Below are 27,705 nucleotides of genomic sequence, written 5' to 3'. Positions count from 1 at the left end.
ATTTGTTAACATCGAATATAGATTTAGGTGTCAGGAAGTCGTTTCTGAAAGTATTTGTATGGAGTGTGGCCATGTATGGAAGTGAGACATGGACGATAACTAGTTTGGACAAGAAAAGAATAGAAGCTTTCGAAATGTGGTGCTACAGGAGAATGCTGAAGATAAGGTGGGTAGATCACGTAACTAATGAGGAGGTATTGAATAGGATTGGGGAGAAGAGAAGTTTGTGGCACAACTTGACTAGAAGAAGGGATCGGTTGGTAGGACATGTTCTGAGGCATCAAGGGATCACAAATTTAGCATTGGAGGGCAGCGTGGAGGGTAAAAATCGTAGAGGGAGACCAAGAGATGAATACACTAAGCAGATTCAGAAGGATGTAGGTTGCAGTAGGTACTGGGAGATGAAGAAGCTTGCACAGGATAGGGTAGCATGGAGAGCTGCATCAAACCAGTCTCAGGACTGAAGACCACAACAACAACATAGCGCTACGGGTGTGGGGCAGATGAGCTTCCATATCGTAACAGCCAGACGAGGACCGTCTCGCCCTCCCGCGGACGGGATGAACTCTGCGTGAAAGGCCTGTGGGACAGAGAGGATGGGGGAGGTTGGCGGTGCGCTAATGCGTCGCCGACTGGCCGCTCTCTTGGCCGCCCCGCCGGTGTAGTGGCAGGGCAGCACTTAGCGCGCATTAGGCCAGCGACTTGCCGTCTTGCGGACGCTGGCAGCCCGTCAACGTCGCGCCAGCCGGCCCGCCTCCCTCGGTCCGCAGACTTGCTGGAGGAGGTGGACACCGTCGCCAGGAACGTCGCATTAGCGGCGGCGGCGGCGGCGCCTGGACACGTGGGCCGGTTTCAGCCACCGGGTCCCTCAGCAGACCGTGCCTGCTGAGTCTGCTGACTAATGTGTCGAGCAACCGCGACTATAGTGGCGAGCAAGTAGGAAGGCGAGTGTGTAAAGCGTTCTGCACAGAGAGATAAGGCATTCTTGGTGGCATCGCTATTGTTCTCACAACACACTCATTAGCCTAATCGCAGCTCGTGGTTTCCATATTGGGGAAGGCTGCGATATTTACCGATTTGTAATAACCTAGGCCGTGGGTCACGCTACAGTCCAGTCTGTCAATGCAACCACGATTTGTGTGTTGGTTGAGGATGGGACACAATATCACATTCTAGACGAGGCATGGGCAATATCGGGTGACTGGGAAGCCTGATACATAAATTCACTCAAGCTCACGGGTGTCAGGAGCGCTCCCACCTCATAGTCAGAACTACATCGTCCGTGACAACGTTAATGTTTATGAGGCAACGCACCGATGTAAGTGGCACCCCTTTGCTGACACGTCACGATACCAAATTATTCCACAAAAGACGCGTTTTTGACAGTATATTTATTTAATGTTCACTCTGTATTCAGATGTTTTCTTTGAAAATTGATTTAAAATAGTGTCGATCGCAGCAAAACATTTATTTACAATTGTTATCGGTTTCAGTCAAAATGTGACCGTCTTCATACCGTTTATACCATAATGGCAGGTGGTGCCGTTGAACTGAGCAGGTGTTAAAGACTTCACAAACATTTTGCAGTCGACGTTCGTGGAGTCGTAACACCTGGTTCGTTCACCGCCACCACTTACCATCATGTTATAAACGGTATGAAGATGGTCACATTCAGGACAAAACAGGTAATCATTGTAAATAAACATTTTATTGCAGCCAGTACTGTTTTTAATCCATTTTAAAGTACATCCTTAATCTATAGAACGTGGATTACGAGAATTCAGCCGCAACCCTACCGTCAATGCACCAGCTTACCGAATGGGCTAAAGTGGTTGAGTCTATATATTTATAAAAGATCATTATAATAATGTGTAAGGAGCTGTCTAATGTAAACGAGACCGATGGAAAAAGCAAGCCCAGGCGTGCAACTCTTCGTCAGACGCAAATCGACGGCCATGAATATCTTTCTTCAGGGCTCCAAAAATGACAAAATCGCATAGTGAGACATCGGGATACGTGAAGGGATGTTTAAGGGATTCCCAGTGAAATTTGTGAACTGTATTCGAAACAGCCTTGACAGCATTAGGCTGGCGTTCTGTTTGCGGTTTGTTTCAACTAGGCTACAGAGGTGTCGCTGAGAAGCTCTTAAACATCCTTCATACAGTCCCGATCACTTCCTATGTCGTTTCCATTTTTGAAGCCCTGTAGAAAGTCGTTCGTGACCGTCAATTTACTTCGGACGAAGAGGTGCACGCCTGGTCACAATCATGAATCCGTAGGCAACTACAAACATTTTTTTCTGTGAAGGCTCACAGTGGAGTAAATGTATTAATTGTTACGGCGATTAGCTATGAAATAAGAAACAATTATCTTTTTTTCACCTATCTCGTTTCCATTTGACTGCCCCTGTTACTACGTACGTGTTATGTACCAAGTATCACTATCTGGAAAGCACTGTAATGGGTTTGAGTCTGAAAAGGGGATCACAAAGAGGCATAGATCAGGAATGTCTGTGATAATTTAAACCAAATGTTACGTATAATATAAAAATACGAAAATTACCACAGTGGTTTCTAATAGTGGCAGTGGGACTGATGACATGAAAAAATAGTCGGTAAAGACCAATAATAGCGTCGAATACATAGGTGTTGGGGTCGCCAGGATCATTGGTGACAGTCCCGATGACGTGTCACTCCTATGGATGAGGAAGGGCAGAGGGTGCATATGGACATATCAGCATATCATTGTAAAACCTGAAGCAATTTCTATGAAACATGGGACATTTATGATCTGCTAACTGGAAGAAATTAGTCACAGGAGGACACCCGTAGCGCCCCAGTGGTTAAGAGTGTGGGTGAAAAGTGAAGAAACAAGGGCATAACTTAACGAACGCCTTTAGTAAATGCAACGAAATTTGGTTTTTCCTATGCATTATTTTCAGTGATCAATAAATTTGCAACTTAAAATTATTCAAACCGCTTATATATGCGACAAGATGATGATGAGTCGGTTTCAGTTTAAAACAAACTATTGCAGCATGAAAAGTAATAAATCTAGTTGGGTACAGAAAAACAGTTTTGGCTCATTTGTCCGATAAAATAGGGTATCCATTTCAATGAATACCAGAAGCTAAGAAACAAAATAAAAGGTTTATTCTGCAGCAAAAATCTGATAATATGAAGAAATCCTTCAGGCTACTACTGAGAAATACAATAAACGTTTTTGAGTACCAGAACTGGTTTTTAACGAACTACTTCAAAAATTCCAAATATTTCACTAATATAGGAAATGTTCTCAATAACTAGATCTAAAGAGAAAGCCGAAAACATAATTTTTATGAACAGAAAGCACAATCGAAAAGGTTGTTTTCTTCCTGAGCACTGGAACATTGTTTATGAGCGCAGTCAGGACAAGATGGACAGTGTATTCATGTTCCATTTGATAAAGAGAGTGAATATAGCCCATTACAAAATATGTATGTTCGGTCTAGGTCTTCTTCGCCAAAGCAGTCTGAGAACATTGTTTCATCAATTCTTCTCTGAGCTGGTCTAGTCTTCCTAACTGTCGTTTTCTGCTATTTCACCTTCATAGCAGCTTGACATTTTAGTTTCTTCTCCATAGAAAGTTTCAGTTTTGTGTTTTTCCTTTTTTCTTTATCTTTCTTGGTTTTTTCTTCAGCTTCAAATGGTTCAAATGGTTCAAATGGTACTGAGCACCACATCTGTGGTCATCAGTCACCTAGATCTTAGAACTACTTAAATCTAACTAACCTAAGGACATCACACACATCCATGCCCGAGGCAGGATTCGAACCTGCGACCGTAGCAGTCGCGCGGTTCCGGACTGAGCGCCTGAACCGCTAGACCACCGCGGCCGGCTTCTTCAGCTTCCAAAATACTTATGTTTGAAGACTACTTTCCCTTTCTGCTCTTAGTGATTTCCTTTGGCACCTTCTACAAAGTCAGTCTTTGGAAGAGGCATTAGAAGCTTTATCCAACCCGGTTTTGGCCTCCCTCCACTCCCCCCCCCCCCTTCCGGGCCACCGAACCCGCGGCCTGCGACCCCCGTTTGTCTGATCTCCCACCTCCCCTCCCATCAGAGAAAGTTTAAACTTCGAATAAATATTGTAGGACAAAAAAAAATACGCAACATAAACGAATTATCCGACCGTTTCGGAAATCAGTAGATGTGACATATATGCACATACAAACAAGTGAGCCGGCCGGTGTGGCGAGCGGTTCTAGGCGCTTCAGTCCGGAACCGCGCTGCTGCTACGGTCGCAGGTTCGAATTCTGCCTCGGGCATGGATGTGTGTGATGTCCTTAGGTTTAAGAAGTTCTAAGTCTAGGGGACTGATGACCTCAGATGTTAAGCCCCATAGTGATTAGAAGCATTTGAACCAGCCAAACAAGTGATTTCAGTTTCAGAAAAATTGGATGATTTATTCAAGAGAAAGAGTTCCACAAATTGAGCAAGCCAATAACGCCTTGGTCCATCTCTGACCCTTATGCAAGCAGTTATTCAGCTTGGCACTGACTGATTGAGCTGATGTCCTCCGGAGGGATATCGTGCGAAATTCTGTGCAACTGACGCATCCGGCCGTCAGAATCCCGAGCTCGATGGAGCTGGGGAGGCATCCGGTAATGCTGGTCAAGGTAATTTGGGGAGGGGGGGGGGCATTATCTCTCTGAGATGAAAGCCCAGGATAGTTTACCATGAAGGGCAACAAAACGGGGCGTAGAATATCGTCGACGTATCGCTGTGTCGTGATGGTGCGGCGCATGTCAAACAGAGGGGTCTTGCTTTGAAAAGAAATGGCAGCCCAGACCATCACTCCTGGTTGTCGGACTGTACGGTGGACGACAGTAAGGATGGTATCCCACCACTGTCCAGGCGTCTCCACACAAGTCCTCCATGGTCACTGGGACTTCTTTAGAAGCGGGATTCATCACTGCAGACAATTCTATTGCATTGACATTCCAGGCCGAAGAGGTGTCTGGATACACCCCAGCTGGGAAACCAAACTGACTTTCACTTGCCGTATGTCCTGAAAACCAGGAGTCAAAGTTTGAGTGCCTTTTCTTTTCATAGCAGGATCCTTTCGGTTGTCATTCGTGACACTGTTGCAACACAGAGATACGTTGACGATAGTCTATGCCCCATTTGTTGACCTTCATGACAAGCCATCTTGGGCTTACATTTCAGCAAGAAAATGCCCGCCTACTCACGGCGAGAGTTTTTAATGTTGTCTTCGTGCTTACCAAACCCTACCTCGGCCAGTAAGGTTGCCTGATCTCTTCAGAGCTGAGTGTGTTTGGAGATCTCGATGTATGTATACTGAGAGTGAAAAAGCGGCCTGGTGGTGTCCTTCCTTAGATGAAGTATACGAAGCGGAATGAAAAGGTATGCTACATGCGAATGTTGCGCTGTGGAACCTCTGCAGTAGCCACCGCTTTCAAAGTGCCGTTACGCGAGTGGGGAAGCGAGTAACGGGGACCACAAGCGCCTTTCAGAGGGAAGGAAGCGGCTGCGAGAGCGGCTTGCCGAATGCGTCTCTGCTGTGATGGGGTTGTGGACCACACGCGCATTACCTTCAAAAGAACGAGCCGCCAACAGTACGAGGACCCGTCGCGAGGCCCATAAACTGTAAACGCCCAATAGAGTGACCGTTAAGTGTGTCGACGGAGGCACTCTGTTCTCGAGCCGTCCGCAAAAGGTCCTCGCAGCGGGCAGACTTCCTGGAAGCGAGTGAGTGCGCTTGCAGACATTCCGCTCCCGGAGCACTCGCACAAAGGGTGGTCCGTGGACCGCGCCCCACTGGGAGACTCCCCAGGGTGGACGGGGAGGGGGCGGCAGCTGGTTGCCCGCCTCCTCGCGTGGGATGCGACAGCTCGCCCGCTGCGGCTTCCAAGCGTACCGCCCGCTGTTGGGAACACAAGCGGCCGCGCCGTCAACGGTACCGTTTACAATGGCTACCACAAACACTTTTGCTCAGCTGAAACCTTGAGCTCACGCCACAGAAACGTGCAGGTGCATCCCGCCACCACCATCCTCGGGGCCAGTGAGGCACGTACCCAGGTTGGCTGGCGGAGTGACAGTCTGTTAGTGTCTCTGTCCTGAGCGGCGGTCCACATCAGAACAACACGTGTCTAGCCGTGCGTCTTTCACCTGCGGATCATGAGCAAGTATTTTTTGACTTCCAATTAATATTGTAGTGCCCGTGCACATGTTTTAATTCTCGTCTTATGATACTCCTAGCTTAAATTTGAACTAAAAGCGTCTGCGTTGCTCCTCATGTGTGTGATCTTATTCTGGTATCACGGCAGGATGTACTGCTTTCGATGCTATATCTGCTAACACAATAGCCTCTACAGCAGTGGTTCCCAACCTTTCTGAGACCATTACCTCTAACAGCAGTCGTATATTACCTAGTACCCCTCTCCCACCCACCCCCACCATTATCAACATTAGCACCTAACTAAACTTTAGAGTGAAAAAGAATTTTGTTTGAAGACGAACTAATGAGTTAGTGAGACACTTGGTACTGCATACTTTTAATAACCTGTCCTCAGATCGTGGTCTCGCTGTTGCGTTCTCGCTTCCCGAGCACGGGGTCGCAGGCTCGATTCCCATCGGGTTTAGGGATTTTCACCTGCCTCGAGATGATTGGGTGCTTGTGTTGTCTTCATCATCATTCATGAAAGTGGCGAGATTGGACTGAGCAAAGGTTGGGAATTTGAACGGACGCTGATAACCGCGCAGTTGAGCGCCCCCTCATCATTCTAACAATCTTTTATTTACAGAATGATGAAAAGATTCTTAGTTTATTGTGTTACCTAAAATTCCTTTTCATAAACGAAAGCTTACTTTCCATATTGTTGGTAGAAGTGTTACAAAACATGCTATTTCTGTATCATTCCTTCCCGTAGCGTCACTTGTTTCACCCACATACCACGCCCACAGTCAGAGCTATGCTTTGGCTTACTGTTTGCTAATAACTTCATTGTTGGACTCCTTACTTCTGAACTTTTTGTGTCTGACCATTGTTCACTAACAATATTAATAATAACAATAGCACAACGTAGGCCATACAGCAGTGGAACTGCCATGCATACTTACAGTTGTACTGTCAATTAGTTCGTTTATTGTTGCGAAGTGAACAACGAAGAAATTTTTGGTCTGTCGCAGGAACTCCGTAGAACTCCAGATGGAATTTTGATGAGATATTTAAGCGCATGTGATGTATAAGACTCAGTTTTATTGTGGTAGATGCATAGTAGAAAATATGTATGTAGTCATTATTTAAATAATGAAAACTGCACCAGTGACTTATTTTGCCGGCCGTTGTGGCCGAGCGGTTCTAGGCGCTTCAGTCTGGAACCACGCGACCGCTACGGTCGCAGGTTCGAATCCTGCCTCGGGCATGGATGTGTGTGATGTCCTTAGGTTAGTTAGGTTTAGGTAGTTCTAAGGGGACTGGTGACCTCAGATGTTGAGTTCCATAGTGCTCAGAGCCATTTGAACCATTTGACTTATTTTTTCATGCTTAGCATAATACGTTTCGAGAATTTATCCTTATTTTCAAGTGCATTTGTGCAGGTATTCAGCTGAATATTTTTGGTGATGTTTGTATATCTGATTTCCTGCCTCTCTTGCATCACACATACAAACATCACCAAAAATATTTGTGTAAACAAATGCACAAATGCACTTGAGAATAAATTCTCGAGACGCGTTGTGCTAAGCGTGAAAAAACAAGCAACTGGAACAGTTTACATTATTTAATTCCTGAATAACACAGTTGCAGACTTTCCTGAGACATCGAATATTACGAACGGAATTAATATACGAGTGTAGTCAGTGGACTACAGGAGTAAGATGTTCATATATTCGTTCCAAAACCTGTACCATGTGTAACATTGCCCCATGCGTTAATGCTAGTATTTGGAAAAAAAAATACTGATAATAGTACTGATCTCTTAAAAATAGCGTAATTTCGTTAGCAAAAAATAGCTGAACACTTTCGTTTTCACCTCCTGGAAAATTACATTTCACTTCTCACAGGGTAATTTCCCCAACATTGGGAACCACTGCTCTATAGTGATGTGAGTTTCGTTGAAACAGCTGCCAGTGGGGTCATGTGCATACGCAGAGGTGAAGTCGGATTTAAGCAGTGCCTTTCCCGCTTCTGGCTCCTTGAAATGTGGCGATTAGCTGTTGAAGCACTGAATAGCAAGCATACAGTTCCACGAGGTAAATATTATCTAGCTCTCCTTAGTTGATCTCATTATCGCTCTATGAGTAGGATTATGGGGATAGTCTGCACGTGACCTGTGTTTACGTTTCGTTATGCTGGTGTTTTTTGTCCCCTCCCTCTTTTTTTTCTCTCTCTCTCTCATCGTGTACAGCTCTCATTTCAAACGAAAACAAAAGGACTTCTGCGACTGGAAGCTATCAACTGAATAAAAATACACTCACATAATCGTAGAAGACTAAGATTACGCGTTATTAGTTTCAACTTTTTGATCTGATTTTACTTGCACGTTATTGGCAGCATAAATCGTCTTGTACAACACTGAAGTTATTATTGTCGGTTTCATAATGAAATCTGGCTTGTATTAGACAACTAAAATGAACTGCTCTTTTTCGCTGAGTTTTCAGTTTTTGAAACACAGGTTTCATTACACACTGCTGGCGAGTTTCAACTGTTCTCTCGATTTCAAATGCACATTAGCATCTTCTCGTGCGTATAACATCAAAGCACTCTGTCTTCAGGCCGCAAGTGGCCCTTCAGGACCGTCCGAGCGCGGTGTCATCCTCAGATAAGGATGCGGATAGGAGGGGCATGTGGTCAGTACACCGCTCTCCTGGTCGTTATGTTGGCTTTCTTTGACTGGAGCCGCTGCTGTTCAGTGTAGTAGCTCCTCAATCGGCATCACAAGGCTGAGTGCACCCAGGAAAATGGCAACAGCGCATGGCGGCCCAGACGGCTATCCATCCAAGTGCCAGCCATGCCCGAGAGCGCTTAACTTCGGTGATCTGACGGGATCCGATGTATCCACTGCGGCAAGGCCGTTGCCGTGTATACCATTAGCAGACACGTATTATGTCGTCATAAAAACGAGAGAGTACTCCACGAATATCATCCCCAAAACAATACCGAAAAGCTTAATACCAGGTGCTTCAGTCCGAATCTGCCCATTAGAATGTGCACTTTAAGTCGAATTATGATTTTTAGTGTGGTTTACAAAATTCCGTTGTGAGCCGTGCGTGGCTCGTATTCCCGCCATGATGTATTTTACACCCTGTTTTTAACGTACTTCCACCTCTCTACGTTAACTTCAAGTACTACTGTCACTGAGTTGCTGCTTTGCCGTGAGCGGCGTTAGCAGCGCGTATCGATATATCGCCTCTCGTAGTATCTTTGCTCGACTGCTATTACTTCCAGGTCGTTGTCTGTCGCAAGCCAGTTCGGATCACGAGTTCGGGCTGCCAGTCCGTTGGAAAGCGTCTGGAGCTCAGTCCGGACCTGCCAGTCGGGGAGTTGCAATGCGGCACTAGTGCAGTCGGATTGGAGCTGTGAGGTCTGCGCCGACATTGGCGCCAACATCACTGGAGCCGGGCCACCGTCTTGGCGGATCGTCGGTCGGTCATCCTACCGGACGACGCGTTTTGGCTCACCGATCGTTCATGAGTCGGCTGTGTGTGTGTGTGTGTGTGTGTGTGAGCGCGGGCGATTTGTCTTCGTGCGTGCTTATTTACTGTTGGGTATCGTTCAGGTCTTCGTGCAAATGTTTGTCAGCTTGTGTGTGTAGTTGGCGTTATTCCCACTGACGACTATTCTAGATGTTGTCGGCATTCTGAGAGGAGTCGGTGGGTTGTTGCGGACCAGGGAAGATATCTCCGAGCCATGCAGTCGGCTGGGTCCGCCGGCGGTCCCTGCGCAGTGTCGATCGTGTGTGGACTAGTCCGATCGCTACGAGCTTCGTGGCTCACCGACCCAGGACGTCAAATTTGAGTGGTGTTTTAAGTACCCAAGCCACCTCCATTTATCTTCTGTGGTTCTTTTCGGTGGTTCGCTGTTGGGGAGGTTTCCCTGTGAGCAACACAGTGTGTTTGTATTGCTGAAATTTAGCCGCCATGCGGTGGAATTAACTATATTGGTTGACTACAATTCAGGTGCACCAGCGGAATTTTCTGCCTCATGGCCGTTAGTGTTTTGGTTACCTGCCCTGGCCACTAACGTAATTTCAGGCAGTGTTGTGTCCTCACCTGTTGTCGCTGTCCAACAGGGTGTGCAGTTTTGACAGCTTAATACATACACATATTTGATTGTGGATAATCACGCCCGTAACATAGTGTTTGAATTCTCATGTTCCGATTGGTGACAAGCAAGTCGTTTTGTCGGTCGGTCCGTGGCAGTCCCTGGGTTGGGTTAGCAACGCATCAAGTGTAGTTGGGCCCACTATCTGTCTCACCTAAGTGAACGTTAATGTTTCGATGGTAGGCCCACCCTCCACCCCCCCTGGAGACGATTGAGTGCCGTTGTCTGTACTGTCCTTTTCATGGGTGTTTAATGGTCTGTCGGTAATCTATTATAGCCAATGTTTTAAAAGAAAGAACTTGTTTGGTGTTATGTGTAAATCAGTTTATGTAAATCAATTGTGGGCTTTGAGCCACTTAGAACCTTATTCTTAAAGTTAGTTATTGTCGTTGCGTTGCTGTTTCATTTAGTGTGCGTTTGTCCATAGAAAATTCAAAGGTTAAGGTATTTTTGAATTTTTGGAAAATTGGCCTTCAGCCGCTTAAAACCTTATTTCTCAATTTCTCCTTAAGCGAAAACATTGCGGCCTTCTGCCTTAAAAGATTATTGAAATATACACTCCTGGAAATTGAAATAAGAACACCGTGAATTCATTGTCCCAGGAAGGGGATACTTTATTGACACATTCCTGGGGTCAGATACATCACATGATCACACTGACAGAACCACAGGCACATAGACACAGGCAACAGAGCACGCACAATGTCGGCACTAGTACAGTGTATATCCACCTTTCTCAGCAATGCAGGCTGCTATTCTCCCATGGAGACGATCGTAGAGATGCTGGATGTAGTCCTGTGGAACGGCTTGCCATGCCATTTCCACCTGGCGCCTCAGTTGGACCAGCGTTCGTGCTGGACGTGCAGACCGCGTGAGACGACGCTTCATCCAGTCCCAAACATGCTCAATGGGGGACAGATCCGGAGATCTTGCTGGCCAGGGTAGTTGACATACACCTTCTAGAGCACGTTGGGTGGCACGGGATACATGCGGACGTGCATTGTCCTGTTGGAACAGCAAGTTCCCTTGCCGGTCTAGGAATGGTAGAACGATGGGTTCGATGACGGTTTGGATGTACCGTGCACTATTCAGTGTCCCCTCGACGATCACCAGTGGTGTACGGCCAGTGTAGGAGATCGCTCCCCACACCATGATGCCGGGTGTTGGCCCTGTGTGCCTCGGTCGTATGCAGTCTTGATTGTGGCGCTCACCTGCACGGCGCCAAACACGCATACGACCATCATTGGCACCAAGGCAGGAGCGACTCTCATCGCTGAAGACGACACGTCTCCATTCGTCCCTCCATTCACGCCTGTCGCGACACCACTGGAGGCGGGCTGCACGATGTTGGGGCATAAGCGGAAGACGGCCTAACGGTGTGCGGGACCGTAGCCCAGCTTCATGGAGACGGTTACGAATGGTCCTCGCCGATAGCCCAGGAGCAACAGTGTCCCTAATTTGCTGGGAAGTGGCGGTGCGGTCCCCTACGGCACTGCGTAGGATCCTACGGTCTTGGTGTGCATCCGTGCGTCGCTGCGGTCCGGTCCCAGGTCGACGGGCACGTGCACCTTCCGCCGACCACTGGCGACAACATCGATGTACTGTGGAGGCCTCACGCCCCACGTGTTGGGCAATTCGGCGGTACGTCCACCCGGCCTCCCGCATGCCCACTATACGCCCTCGCTCAAAGTCCGTCAACTGCACATACGGTTCACGTCCACGCTGTCGCGGCATGCTACCAGTGTTAAAGACTGCGATGGAGCTCCGTATGCCACGGCAAACTGGCTGACACTGACGGCGGCGGTGCACAAATGCTGCGCAGCTAGCGCCATTCGACGACCAACACCGCGGTTCCTGGTGTGTCCGCTGTGCCGTGCGTGTGATCATTGCTTGTACAGCCCTCTCGCAGTGTCCGGAGCAAGTATGGTGGGTCTGACACACCGGTGTCAATGTGTTCTTTTTTCCATTTCCAGGAGTGTATTTTAAAATTTTGAAATTTAATTGTGGCCTTCAGCCGTTTGTATTGCACTTTGCATATGTTTGTTCTAATACTTTTGCTTTGAGGCTTTCCACCTAGCTGTGATATATATAATTATTGGCTATTTTAACTGCCACTTTATCTTGTTGATTTTTAAGATTTCTTGTTTGGAGGCCTTCAGCCGTGAAAGAATTGCATTTTGAAACTCGTAGTTGTAAAGGTTCGGCTATGTGCCGTTTTGGTTTAAAGGTGTTACTAAATTATAATAAATTTCAATTTCAAGATGAAACTGAACCCAACCTTATTTGGCCCTTTCCACAGTCCTAATCGCCTTTTCTGGCCAGCGGGTTTAGCGGGCGTATCACGATGCTCCTGGAATATTCTCCGATGTTTTGTTTCTTTTATGATACAGTGTAAGATCTGTTTATGCTGTACGTACGAACATACAGAAATGTTCACTTGAAGGGGATTAAGCAGGCGCATTGGGTGACTGGTATGGAATAATATATTTTGTTTCAAATATACTGATTGTTTTAGTATAAAAAAATGTTTTCTTTTACACATCTCCTTTCCTCAAAACACAATGTTTTTTGGTCAGAAGACACATTTCGACTCCTGTCTGCTATCTCCTCTACGCGGCCCGTTATTTCTTAATTTGTGTTATTTGCGCCATAACGGTATATAATGACATTCTTCCGTATATTGTAGTCCAGCAGGCTATAATATTTTATCACTATAATACATTTTCCTTAGTTGATATTAATGATATATTTTGTAAAGATTTTCTGTACCGTATATACCTCGGCTTTTAATTGGTTTCATTAACACTCACTAATTAAAGAGCGAAAATGTTTTAGAACACACATTCTAAGTTATTTCGGTACCATTGGTTTTCTCCACAATTGACAGACATTATACAGGAATGATGATAATTTAAAGAGGCAGGAGATTAATTTCAACTTGAAGCTCGTGGAAGCATTTCCCGGAACTTTAACATATAAGATCGGAGGAGGGAAGAGGAGCAGGAGATTAGTGTTTAACGTCCTGTCGACACCGAGGTCATTAGAGACAGCGGACAAGCTCGGATTAGGGAAGGATGGAGAAGGAAAGCAGACGTGCCATTTCGAAGGAACCACCCCGGCATTTGCGTTAAGCGATGTAAGAAAATCAAGGAACATCTAAATCTGGACGGCCGGACGTCGGTCTGAACCGTAGTCTTCCAGAATGTATAAGACCGAGAACTAGTAGTGGTTTAGTGCATAACACGACAGCAGAGACTGACACAGTACTTTGTCTGATTTAATAGCATAATACATCTCGTGATTGCCCTCTCTACCTAGCTCAGACATTGTTCTCAGAAAATCAGAAAAGAGCAATGAACAGTGCAAAGCCAACACATATATGTAGAAGACCCCGTTTCCAAGCATTCATCTATTTCACATCTGATCAGTGTCTACATACTGAGATCATCTAAGTCAGTTGGAGACGACAGCAAAAAATTAAATCCTAAGGCACAAAGTACAAGACAAAAAATATATCACTATGTTCATACAAAAGAAAGTTTGTCGTTATACAAAATAGCCCTTTCATCTTGGAATTCAAATATAAAATTGATCAACATAAATATAATACATGCAAAACATTCCCGCTCCACTACAATAGTGTACTTGTGGTAAGTGCTTTGCGGAGGTGTTTTATGACAACGATATACTTACAAGTGTAGGATTTTACAGATGGATTGAAGTTTATACATTTATGTAGCAATGCCGCATTCAAAATACACAAAAATACGACGTCCTTTTAATAGATTTTTGAAGCATTGTGCATCTAAGCATGGCATTTTTTAATTATCAAATTGTAACACGAAAACTGGTAAAATCGGTATTTAATTTTGGAACAGGGTTCATATGTAAACGTAGCTGAGCATGTGCTGTAACGCCTATCTGCTGTCACTTGAAAATAACTGTCTGGTAGCTGCTTAGTCTTAGTAGTAAAGAATAAATGTTCAAAAATGGTTCAAATGGCTCTGAGCACTATGGGACTTAACATCTATGGTCATCAGTCCCCTAGAACTTAGAACTACTTAAACCTAACTAACCTAAGGACAGCACACAACACCCAGCCATCACGAGGCCGGGAATCGAACCCGGGAACCCGGGCGTGGGAAGCGAGAACGCTACCGCACGACCACAAGATGCGGGCGAATAAATGTATTAAAGCTTCCAAGCAGATGTGCCTTTTTTTAAACATCTCATTGTTTATGACATGTCTCTTGAACTATGTGCCGTACAATGTTATATTTGTGTGGGTAGACTCAGCGGCATATGTGCATAATGTCTGCGAAATATGTTGCGAACAGAGTTAGTAGCAAAGAAGTAATGAATTTAAACGACATACATGATGTGACAGTTTTTCACACATTTTAGTATTTATGACTTAACATCTCCTCAAATAAGGAAAGTGGTTCTTACGCCCACAGCGATTGTTGGCTGACAGTAAGTAGTATGTGTACAAAGTTTGGCTGAAATCGGTCCATTGGTTTAGGAGGAGATGTGGAACATGTAACATCGATTTTCATAATATGTATTGATTGTGCATAAGCGGTAAGTACTCTTTTATCTACTTTTTGATGGCTACCAAATAAGCTGAAGACCTATTAAGGTACTGGAATGTCTTCTTCTTCGAGAGTAGTGGGATTCAAATTCGGTCCAAGTATTCTTAGGCGAGCAGAGAAAATGTAGGGTTCCTTTGAATAGGACGCCGCAAGCTTCCTGCAGCTCTCTTTTCTGGGTTAATTCTCCGTCTCTGAAACCTTTTCTATGGCTGCGCATTAATCTATATGTATGTATGTATGTACGTGTGTGTGTGTGTGTGTGTGTGTGTGTGTGTGTGTGTGTGTGAGTGTGTGTGTGTGTGTGTATTAAGCCGGGGAACTAGAAACGACGGAGAGGCTTCGTCCCGCAGTAACCCTCAGTGGTTCACAACCCCACAACAGGCCACAGCAATCCACCCACCGCACCGCCGCCCCACACCGAGCCCAGGGTTATTGGGCGGTTCGGCCCCCAGTGGACACCCCTGGGAACATCTCATACAAGACGACTGTAACCCCAAATATTTACGTGGTAGAGTAATAATGGTGTACGCGTACGTGGAAATGGTGTTTGTGGAGTAATCGCCGACCCAGTGTAACTGAGGCGGAATAAGGGGAAACAGCCCGCATTTGCCAATGCAGATGGAAAACCGCCTTAAAACCATCCACAGGCTGTCCGGCACACCGGATCTCGACACTAATCCGCCGGCCGGATTCGTGCCGGACACCGGCACTCCTTCCCGCTCGGGAAGCAGCGCTTTAGACTGCGCGGCTAGCCGGGCGAGCCAGATCAATCTGTAACTTCCCTTTCTTTTTTCTAAAATTTTAAGCTGACAGGTGACAGGTAACTGACACTTGTTCCGTACCTTATGATTACCTCATTGTTTGTTGCAGGTTTCATGATGACGATGGACGTGAAGGCGGAGCCGCAGAAGAGCAGCAGCCCGCCTCAGGAGTGCGCTGGCTGTGGCAAGAAGATCACCGAGAGGTGAGTCTGCACCCGAGGTTGCAAGTGTCTTCTCTTCCTAAGTAGCCCAGGAAAAATATGTTTTATAGATATACATACATAAATGGAGAACCTTTATTACAGTGTCGTCATTCTCGGCGCCTAAACGGCTCAGAAAGTTGTTTGACTAAAGACTTTCTTTTAATTATTACTTGTCATTTGAAATTACAAAGTTTATCGTTATGCATGTGACGGCATGCGCTATCAACATGTTCCGAAACGTCGCGCATAAAAACAGGATTTTACCGGGCTCATACATCGGGTTCTATTTGTGATACAAAGGCAGGGTAAAATGTTTTGGGTAGCCCCCAATTTTTTTTTATTTTTGCATTACATGTGGTCTTTTGGGCACCTTAAGAGGCTTATAAAGGCATCATTTAATTCATGGGTGGTTCCACGCAAAACCCTAAAAAAGCATTATTCGCGATTTCTTCGCCTTCAGCAGCGGATATCTAAATAACTAGCTGCAGCAAATTGATCAAAATTTAACGGTACATTCTCTAAGCATTTATCTAGAAGTTCCATCTTTCTGTTTTCAAAAATCCGTATTAGTTATCGAGAGACATCCCAAAAATATGATTTTTGGGTACCAAAACCGAGTCGCAGATTCCAAGACGGCTATGCACAGCAAAAGGCTGAAATTTTGCCGATATATTGGTAAGATACCGATCTCAAGCAACATTTAAAATTTTTTTGATATCGTTATCCGTTTCCCAGACACAGAATTTACAGTTACCCTACATGTACACGTAAAATACGCATGCAAAACCAGGCGTAAGGCGAAAATATAGTTTATAAAGTGACGTAGCACAGAGAAATATTGTGAAACGTCCCTTCGTTTTCATCAGAAGTGTTCTGGGGACTCCGCGTTGTAGTACTGAAGCACATGTAAAATTTTTGCTGTCACAAAATTCAGAATGAGGTGTAAAATTAGTTTTGAATTATTTCAGTTTCACATAAGTAAAATATCAAACATAGTTTTACTAACCCATAAAATTCTTTTCATATGGGTAACATGCCCTGCTGCAGCAGGGAAAAGAAGTGAACCGGCGGAAAAATGCTCTTATCAGAGAACAAAAAAGGCCATTATGCCCCAGTTTTACAGACTCTAGCGGAAGTGCGTTTCCAGAATCTTTAAAAATTTTCTCACGCTGTTCGGCTTACTAACATACTCGCGCTTTTTTATGCAGAGAGAGAAGAAGACAGTGGCAGTGGGAAAGAGACAGAAAATAACAAATATTGGAAAATGGAAGACAGTAGTTGTGTTATGGAAAGAGCTAAGGACACAATGGCAGTGTGAGAGAAAGAGAGGGACAATGTGGGAGTGGTACATAGTTGACAATGACGAAACAGTTTTAGTGCCCGTAGGAGAGAAATGACGACGAGGAAAAGAGAAAATGACAGTAAGAAGAGACAGTAGTAGTGGTGAAGAATGAGAGAGATATTAGCAGTAAGACAGAGCAAGACGGAGGCATGAGAGTGAGAGGAGACGGTAGTAGCAGGACAGAACGGAGGAGACTGTGCTGTGAGACAGGAGAAAGTGACAGGGATGCACAAAGAGGTAATGACAATGAGATGGGCTGAATGAGTGAGTGAGAATCGGCAAGTGGATGTGGGTTTGTATAATCGACTCACAGCAGTGGACTAGTGGATGTGAGCGAGGTACAGTTATGGGAGCTTCTAGGGGTTAGAGGTCAGCTACATGTTAAAAAGACAGCGAATATCTTCGTATGCTCAGATTTTTGGGAAAATGTTTGAAGGTTCTGAGGAAGGATTGAGTGAGCAGCTGGTAATCCACTTTTCAGTCAGAATGTTTTGGACAGGATCATATTCGCATTTTCCGTGCTCCTGTAGAAGCATTTTTGCATTGCTCACATAAATTGCTTGATGGCTTTTAACGGCGTCTGCTGACTAACAGCCCGTAAATGTTCTGTGGTCGACGGCTACGTCACAATTTGCTATAAGTGATGTGAAAGAAACCAGATTTCTGCGCAGAGAGAAATAAGGTATATTTTCCTGAGTAATTTTTGTTGCTTCCTTGAGACAGGAAAGTTACTGACGACAAATCAGCACGGATTTGGGTTGAATCGCTCTTGCAAAACTCAGCTTACCCTTTTCTCACATTATATCCTGCGAACAATGAATGGTGAACGCCAGGGAGATTTCATGTTCCTAGATTTCCGGTCTATTGTAGACTGTTAACGAAGGTCCAAGCATACGGAAAAGGTTCCCAGACATGTGAGTAGCTCCAAGACTAACTCGGTATGGTGGCCTGGACGGCGAGTGTTGATCAGAGACAAGAGTATCGTTATGAGTGCCCCAGAGGTGTACGAGAGGACGACCTCTCTTGTTCTCTTCATAGATAAGTGATCTGACCGGTAAGGGGAGTAGCAATGTGCGACTGTTTGCTGCTAATTCTGTGGTCTAAGGGAAAGTGTCGTCGTTGACTGATAGTAGGACGATAAAGGAAGACTTAGAGTTTCCATTTGCCGCAATGATTGACAGTTTCCTCTAACTGTTGGAAAATGGAAGTTAATGCAAAAGAACAAGAAAAGCAGTCCTGTAGTGTTCGAATGCAATATTAGGGCGAAGTGCTCCACGCAGTCACGTCGTTTACACATCTAGGCGTAACGTTACAAAGCGGCATGGAACAGAACGAATATGTAAGATCGTTAATAGAGGAGGCGAATAGTCGACTTCGGGAGAATTTCTGGAAAGCGTAAGTTATCTGTAAACGACACCGCGTGAAGAACACTGCTGTGGGCCATTCTTGAGTACCGTTGGACTGTATGCGATCACCACCGGGTCTGATTACGGGAAGACATCGAAGCAATTCAGAGGCGTGATGCTAGATTTGTTACTGCTAGGTTCGGCCAACACACGAGTACTACGGAGATGCTCTGTGAAGTCAGATGGTAATTGCTGGAGTGAAGACGATGCTCTTTCCGTGAAATACTATTGAGAAAATTAAGAGAACAGGCAACTGAAGCTGACTACAGAACGATTCAAATGCCGCTAACGTATATTTCGCGTAAGGACTGCGAGAGAAAGAGAAATTAGGGCTCTACAGAGGTGTATAGACAGTCGTTCTTGGCTAGTGGAACAGGAAAAGGAGTGACTAGTAGTGGTACAGAGTACTTCCGCAATGCACCGTATGGTAGTTAAGTAATTTTTTTGTAAATTTGTGGTAAGATTTTATGGACCCAAACTGCTTAGATCATCGGTCCCTAAGCTTACACACTACTTAATCTAACTTAAACTAACTTACGCTATGGACAATACACACACACCCATGCCGAGCGAGGACTCAAACTTCCGACGGGGGAAGGGTACGTACGTTGTATGTATGTAAGTGTAGATGTAGATGGTCGATTTCGTGATAAAGCATCTTTGAGCATTCCAAAACTTGTATTTGCGGTACCAGCATTAGAGAGATAAGAAAATATTTACAGAAATGGTTCGAACGCATGCTAATTGTGTAGAGAATAAGATGGATTGGATTGTATGGTTTGGGGGAAGAGACAAAACAGCGAGGTCATTGGTCTCATCGGATTAGGGAAGGACGGAGAAGGAAGTCGGCCGTGCCCTTGCAAAGGAACCATCCCGGCCTTTGTCTGGAGCGATTTAGGGAAATCACAGAAAACCTAAATCAGGATGGCCGGACGCGGGATTGAACCGTCGTCCTCCCGAATGCGAGTCCAGTGTGCAGACAATAAGAATATATGTAGGATACATACAACGATGTGTACAGAATATTATTTCTTTGTTTTTTAAAAAGTTTGAAGGCTGTCTCGCACTATCAATTCAGTTTCTCTTGCAAAAAATAAATTTCAAAGTCGAGTTTTACTTTCTTATCCTCCACTGAAATATTAAGTGACCAAACAGCTTATATTTACTATTATTCAGTATATGAAACCTTGCCTTTAGTATATGAACTCTTCCCTCTATTGCATGACATAGGAAACGCTTGCCTTTAGATTCTGGACTATGTTGTACATTCATTCAAATGTTATCGACTACGCAAGAAAAATATTTCTTTGAATTTGGTTTTTATTGGTGTGGAAAGGTTGTATTGCGTAGTAAGGATAATCCACTTCACATTTTTTTTTTTTTTTTTTGCTGGAAGAGTTTATGTCCAACGGCTTTACTATCAAGTAACTCGTGACTTACAACAGATTTTCCGCTAGAACCTACGATTACTGTTTATACGAAAACCACAGTGTCTCCTCATTTTACCTAAAGTATTGTTTATTCGTATCTTCACCACTGAAATTGAAATTTTACTAAGATAAAAGTTAAGGTGATGTGGTTTCTGATACAAATGGTCCATTTCTCTGGTCTCTCATATGATCGAAGTAGGTCCGTGATTCATGTATGGTAAACTTACTTTTATTTATGACACAGTCTCATTTATGACACAATCATGACCCGTTTGGGCATACACTGGCTGTGTTCATGTACTGCAAAAGCAAAACGAGAAAATCTTAGGTTAATGTATCTTTAATTTTTGTTATTAAATTCAGTTTGACGACGCATGTAATAACGGTTTTGTCTACCAAATGCCTACATGACTAGTAGCTGTGAACTGCATATATTTAGCTTACTAACAGAAGAGGCAAATTCTTATTTTTAAGGTACATTGGTATAGACTTTTCTCTTTTCGTCCCTGTTGTAGCATCTGAAGATGGCCAATGTAGGTCGAAATCCGTTATGAATATAGCGTAAACTGTAATTGTATAAAAAATAAAAGGAAATTTGCTGGTTAGTTTAAGTTCCCCTTTTGCGTTGTTAGAATATGCTAGTAGCGTAGCTCAAGTATTGTGGAACGTTAATTTAGAAAAAAAAGTGTACATTACGGTAGGTCATTTGGTCTACTGTTGCTTTACATCCATGAATGCTGTATGATACAGTGAGCATCGGATTTACGACTTCCGACCACCATCACGTTGGATTCTCTGGAGCACTAGTTACTTGTCCATCAACTTTTAAATTAGAACAAATATGTAACCACACATTTCGAAAAGGCCATATATGGCGGGGGTGAACAACGGCTGCGGAGATGTGTACAAGCAAACAGATGTCCAACTGCTAGCTAACTTCGTTAACAAAGACATGAATGATGATCCACTTAATAAACAGAAAACTGAAAAAGTATTCAAGTGTAGTATTCGGTAAGAAAACGTTTGTGTGAAAGGAAGAAACAAATCCTACTGAAATGTACCGTGTGTGACCTATTTACGTTCAACAGTATTCCCACTGACTGTGAGACATTCGTTCAGAGATTTTCCCAAAAATGTTTTGATCATGGGTGTTAAACGACCTAGTTTCATAAATAAAGAAGTGCCGCGGGATGCGATTTAAATTCATGGCTAGAAGGGAAGGGCTAATTGATGTGTTAACCATTCAAAGCTCTGTTTGCATTTTGTTTTCCCTTGCATGCTACCGCTTTTACTTGCCACAATTTTTTGTGTTTCTCTGGTTTTAGCTTATACGAGGACTTATAGACACCAGAAGACCTAACACATTCGGTACTGGGTGAGGGATTACATAGATGTAACTCATTATTTGAGTTTGATCCTTATAATAGCCAACATTGTAATGATACGCACTTTACTCTGAACTGTAGAGCGGAGAGACTCTGTAATAACAGGAGCACATCATAGCTGAGAAATGAGTGACTGAATCGAAAAAGTGGCTTTACGTTTTTTGAAGATGATCCACGTGAAGGGCGTTTCCAAACTGAGTTCATAGGTGAAAACACGAAAAAAGTGCGCAGTATGATGCTGGACGATCGGTGTCTGAAATGTATGAAATTAATGACGAAATGAAAGAGTATAGTCAATTTACATGAAAATTTAACGTTGGAAAAAGCTTTCTTATTCACCATTGATCAAAGGCAAAACGGAGAAAATATTTCAGCAGTGTTTCTACCATTTCAAAGATAACATATGAAGTTTGTATGCTATTTCGTTTCTCTAGATGGAACCTGAGTCCACCGCTGCGTGACAGAAATAGTAAACACAATAGGGCATCAAACCCACTCGCCTGCTCGAAAATAAGAAAATTTAATTTTATCTTCGGTATAGGATATAACCATTGTTTTTTGGGATCTCTGTAAAGAGGAAAACAACACCCGGAGAACACTACACAAGCCATTGTTTTTTGGGATCTCTGTAAAATAGGAAAACAACACCTGGAGAACACTACACAAGCCTTGTGGACCAAAAGGCTGAATAATGAAAAAAGTGTCTTCTTACATTAGGAGGATTCATGTGCCCACATACATTTGTTGATAGTCAGGAAGCTGAGAGATTTTATCAGTTGTTTGTTATAGAATTTAAACTATTACCTATATCTTTCATCCTGTGAATTCTGCCTGGTCCTGTCGTGGAAAGAAAAAGAGATCTGTCATGCCTTAAGCTTTGTGCCACCTGTTGCAGCTAGATTTTATCCTTCCATCTTTATACTGCTTTTTTATCTTGCAGAGTATATTGCCAAAAATATAGTGTTCATCATGACTTCTCCATTCACAACGCGTGGGATATCCATTTTTGCCTGTTTTCTTCAAACTTTTCGTTTTTTTAAATATTTTCATTTCCTTCAAAATATCAGTATTTCTGTTATAATCTTTGTGTATACTGCTGTGTTCCTGAGGCGTTTGATATCTTTCGCCTGTAGTCGAATTTTATTTTTATTTTGCATTGCTCAAGATACACTCCCATGTAGCAACGTTGGCGCCAACATAGGTATGCAATTTAAGGAAGTTTCTGTCCATACCTTGTTTTGGAGATGTTTTATAATATTACCGTTTAGGCAATTGAATTTCTCAATTTTGTACTTTTTGTCTAGGTTTCCTCCCTACTTTAGAATTGTCCCAAAAAATGTAGCTGTATCTACTTACTTCATGATCTTGTTTTCTACTATTATTTTTGTCCTTATTGGTTTTTCCCACAGACATTTTGCATTTTCTATTGAGATTGACATGTTATACATCTGATGCATTTTGTGAAGGTCATAGGTGCCTCTCTGTAGTCCCTCTTAACTGTTCGACATTAAAACTTGCTAATTCTGTGTATATTAGAGATGGAACAACAGCGGGACTCCTTAAAAAGGGAGGAGATAAAATTCCGTGACCAACTTTTGGAATGTAGAAAGGATGCTAGCTGAGTGGAAAGAAGCGATCATAGTGCCGCTCCATAAAAAGGGCGATAAGGATGTAGAAAACATAGAGGCATCTCATTAATCAGCACAGCCTACAAAATGTTCGCCAAGATTCTCCAGGAGAGATTGAAATCATTTCTAAAAGAGTGAATGGACGAGAGACAAGCGGGATTTATGAAGAATCGATCCACCTCTGATTAGATATTCAAACTGAAATATTCTATCTGTGGCCGCATGTTCGAATCCTGCCTCGGGCATGGATGTGTGTGATGTCCTTAGGTTAGTTTGGTTTAATTAGTTCTAAGTTCTAGGCGACTGATGACCTCAGAAGTTAAGTCGCATTGCGCTCAGAACCATTTTTGAAATTTAATTTTTTTTAAAGAGTCTATATCATATTACTGAGAATACAACAAAAGAGTGGTATACTGTCTGCTGATTTTAAGAAAGCCCATGATAGTACAACCAGAGTAAAATTGTGGAATAAATGCAGATGTTTGGAATAGCAAAACAGATTGCAAATGTTGTAAAAGTTGCACTGGAAGGCTAGAAAGAGATGACTTTTGAAACAAAAACAAGAGTGAGGTGATAAATAGAATATCACCACTTTTGTTCAACTTAATAATACAGAGAACACTAGATGCAACAAGCGAAGCAGAAAAGGGAATTTGCGTAGGATTAAAAATGGTGGTACTGGCCTTTGTAAATGAGATAATACTAATTGCTGGAAATATAGATGACAGTAAACAAAATTTATGAGGATAGAAAGAAATCACAAGGCAAAATACAGGATTTCATACAGACTGATAACCACATGTTTGAAGAAACAGAAGAGTTTAAATGTGTGAGGGTTGTGGCAAACGACAGAAACGATGGGAGACAAGGAATAGAAGTCAGGATTAAAACGACATCCAGACAGTCATATCCACTCAACAAATCACTGTCATCCGGCATGTTTTCAAGAGGACACAAAATAAGGACACATAAAAGTGTAATCATACCTGTATTACTATATGGGGCAGAAATATGGAGAATAGATAAGTACACGGAGAGGAAAATAAAGGTTTCAGAAAGTAACATCCTGCAAAGGATATTTGAACCAATTTGTGAGGGAGGAGAAATGGTGAGGAAGAAATTGCAGGGAGCTCATGGAGGAGTATAATGAACCAGATGTTTTTGCGGGAGCTAAGACAAGGGGACTGAAAAGTGCTGGCCACGGCTGTAGTGAGAGGAGGGATCAAGACTGAGGGATGGGACAGAGAAGAAACGTGAAGGACGAAGACCTTTAGGAAGACAGGAAATAAGACGGAAAGACGAGGTGACCAAGTTCTTCGATGCATACACGTTGGAACAAGAGATGGCGATTTCAAGGGCAGAACTCCATGGAGGAGGCTACCTGACAAGGCCAAAACCGATTGCGGTCTGTGGATCCAGGAGAGTAACAGGAAGTGAGAGTATGTACATATTAGAGCAGCAGGGAAAGGCTTTATTGATTGCTTTAGTTAAGGAAAAAGGTACGGTAAAAAAATTTCAGTCTAATAATAAAGTGATTAAGGCAATGGTTGAAAATTATTTTTTGCAGTCCTTCAGAGATGGAATATTAACACTGGATATTATGATTTGACCTACATCAAAAAACAAGTGGATACTTGAACAAAAAGTAACACAATGTTTCACTACGTTGCCTTATACTGGTGTGCACTTGATAAGGCCGAAGGTTGGGCGATGCAGAGTAGTAGTGTAGGAACTGACGCTCCTTTCAGTAACATTATTTGACGCGTCTGCCCGTAGCGTGTGCGTAGAATGTATAGGGTTGATTTTCATTTTAGTTTACGCACGGTTAAGGTTCTCAGCCACTGTAGTCCTGATTATGATTGGCATAAAGCTAACACGACAAAGTTTACGTTAATAAATGCTATGGTCCTCCAAGTGATAGTTTATCCAGCATATAAATTTGTCTAGCATTGAGTCAGAAGCAGAAACAGCTACCCGATGTGGCGGTCACTACACTGCTGCCAGTCACCGGAAATCCTCTACGAGCAGAAAGCATCGTGGGCTCACCTTCTTACTTGCACATCATTACAGTATAGTTACCTCATATTTCGTTAGGTATTTCTGTCCGCAATGTGGGATTCAGCTTCTGGGGGTTCATATCTGAAAATATACTGACGGAAAAAAATCGCAATACCAAGAAGGTATTGTGTGACATAAACAAAAATTGGTAGACATGTTTCTACGTCTGCAGGATGATGTCTATTCAAGCGGCGCTAGTAACGCCACTATGAGCATGTAAGTCAGGTATGCTTTAAATACACGTTGTAAAGGTCGTGAGCATTAGTTACATTTGAGATTGGACGTTGTAAGTCAAGAATGACTTTAAGACGACAAAGACGCCGCTGTCAACACCTTACTGAGTTTTAACGAGGTCGTGTAAAACGGCTACGACAAGCTGGATGTTCCTTCTGCGGTATTGCAAAAAAGACTTGGCAGGAATGTAGCCACCGTACATGATTGCTGGCAGCGGTGACCACAGGAATATATTGCAACAGGAAGACCGAGCTCCGGGCGACCACGTGGCATTAACGAGAGCGAAGACAGTCGTGTTTGGTACATGGCTCTGGTGCGTCGTGCTACATCTGCAGCAGCAATTTGAGCAGCATTGGCTCCACAGTGATACATCGAGCTGTTACAAATCGGTTACTTCGAGGATAGCTCCGAGGCAGACGTCCTGAAGCGTGCATTCCACTGACCCCAAACCACCACCATTTGCGGCTTCATTGGTTTCAAGGAAGAGCTCATTGGATTGGAGAGCAGAGTGGAGATCCGTTGTGTTTTCTGATTAAAGCTGATTCTGCCTCAGTGCTAGTAACGGCAATGTGTTGGTTGGGAGGAGGCCAGTTGAGGGCATGCAACCAACCAGTCTGCCTACTAGACACACGAAACCAAGATCGGGAGTTATGGTCTGAGGTTTGATTTCGTATGTCAGCAGCAGCAGTCTCGTGGTTTTTCCAGGCGCCCTCACTGCAAATTTTTACACCAGTCTAGTGATTCTACTTGTTTTGTTTCCATTCATGAACAGCTTTCCAGGAGGTGCTTTCCAAAAGGGTAATGCACGCTCAGCTACCGCTGTGTAACCCTACATGTTGTACAATGTGTCGACATGTGGCGTTGGTCTTCTCGATCACCAGATCTGTCTCCAATCGAGACGGACCAAGTGCAACATCCCATAAACTGACATCCAGCACCTGTACAACACAACGCATGCACGTTTGCATGATTTAATTCGACATTCTGGTGGTTATAGTGATTATTAATGTACCAGCATTTCTCATTTGCACGGATTGTGGTCCTGCAATGTTACACATTCATAAATGTTACGTAGATAAATATTTTCCCTAAATTTCATTACTCTGCATTAATTATTTTTGTTGTTGTGATTTTTTTCCGTCTGTGTATATGTTGATGGTGGTTGTTGCAAGGGTTTCCGCTGTTTTCAGCATTGTTGATGTGGTTGCAGGTACCTGCTGAAGGCGCTGGACCTGTTCTGGCACGAGGACTGCCTCAAGTGCGGCTGCTGCGACTGCCGCCTGGGGGAGGTGGGCTCCACGCTCTACACCAAGGCCGACCTCATCCTGTGCCGCCGCGACTACCTCAGGTGAGCTCTGCCAGCCGACCAGCATCCCCACTCCGAGGGTGCTGTTGCAGGACATCACAAGAGGGAAACATTTCATTCCAGAGTGGTGAAAAGACAGTATTAACCAGTATACACATCTTTCAAACCACACATGTACGAACATCAGAGTAGAAAAAAATGTCTCCAGAACTGCTTCGAACACATGCAGAAATGTATCCATTCTAAAGGTTAATGTTTGGAGAAAAAGCGATTTAAACGATTTTTTTCTACTCGTTTTTTTATAAATTATTAAAAAACGAAACGAGTTACCAAGAAGATCTTAAAAAACATCAATGGACGAAGGCGACCATTACAGCAATACGAAGTCTTGAAAAAAGTCTGGAAAATGATGTGGAGGACACTTGAATACGACGTAAGATAATACGCAAATCTGTGCCTGAAAAATGCTGAAAGTCTTTCTGAAAAATGCGTGTTGATACTAAGAAATTAGCTTCCAGCTGGCTGGTTGGTTGATTCGGGAGAGGGAACCAAACAGAGAGGTCATTGGTCCTATAGCTTCCAGATTAGGATAAGAAATGCAATATGAACCTCCACCGACGAAATTACAAGTTTTTTTCTGGGATGAAACTTCCTGACAGATTAAAACTTTGTGCCGGACCGAGACTCGAACTCGGGACCGGGATACTTTTGAGTATTTTGCCGTCGCGGACACTTAACCTCCAATGGCCCGTTGCAGACTAATTGCGTTTCCTTGGTTTCTTACCCCCACTTATCTTTGAATCTGTATTATACTGAAAATATCTGCACCACGGGGCAAGTGATGACGATATGCGCAATGTGTCTTGTTTTGAAACACACCTGGTCCATTCACTGTTGACAGCAATGAATACACTTTACTCTTCACCCACAAGCTTGCACTCAATACTGCTCAGCTCTGCCTTGTGTTTGTTTTTAATGTGGCGTTAGCTGTACATCAACAGTGATATGCAACAGGCTGAGTAGGTTTACAGCTGGC

At 43.7% G+C, this 27,705-nt stretch overlaps 1 protein-coding gene across 2 annotated transcripts in view; it reads left to right on the top strand.

The window, feature by feature from the left end:
• The window catches only part of LOC126175199 (LIM domain only protein 3-like), a 348,240-nt gene that overhangs the window by 228,951 nt on the left and 91,584 nt on the right, over positions 1-27,705 (top strand). For both annotated transcript variants that reach the window (XM_049921798.1, XM_049921799.1), the window contains exons 2-3: positions 15,787-15,880; positions 26,574-26,711. In XM_049921798.1, coding sequence (XP_049777755.1) covers positions 15,792-15,880; positions 26,574-26,711 — 227 coding nt within the window. In that variant the 5' untranslated portion in view covers positions 15,787-15,791. The remainder of the gene's footprint in view (positions 1-15,786; positions 15,881-26,573; positions 26,712-27,705) is intronic.

The sequence above is a fragment of the Schistocerca cancellata genome, chromosome 3 (genome assembly GCF_023864275.1).
Source record: "Schistocerca cancellata isolate TAMUIC-IGC-003103 chromosome 3, iqSchCanc2.1, whole genome shotgun sequence".
Lineage (NCBI taxonomy): Eukaryota > Metazoa > Arthropoda > Insecta > Orthoptera > Acrididae > Schistocerca > Schistocerca cancellata.
The sequence above is the reverse complement of the archived record's forward strand: the minus strand, read 5'-3'. Positions and strand labels throughout refer to the sequence as shown.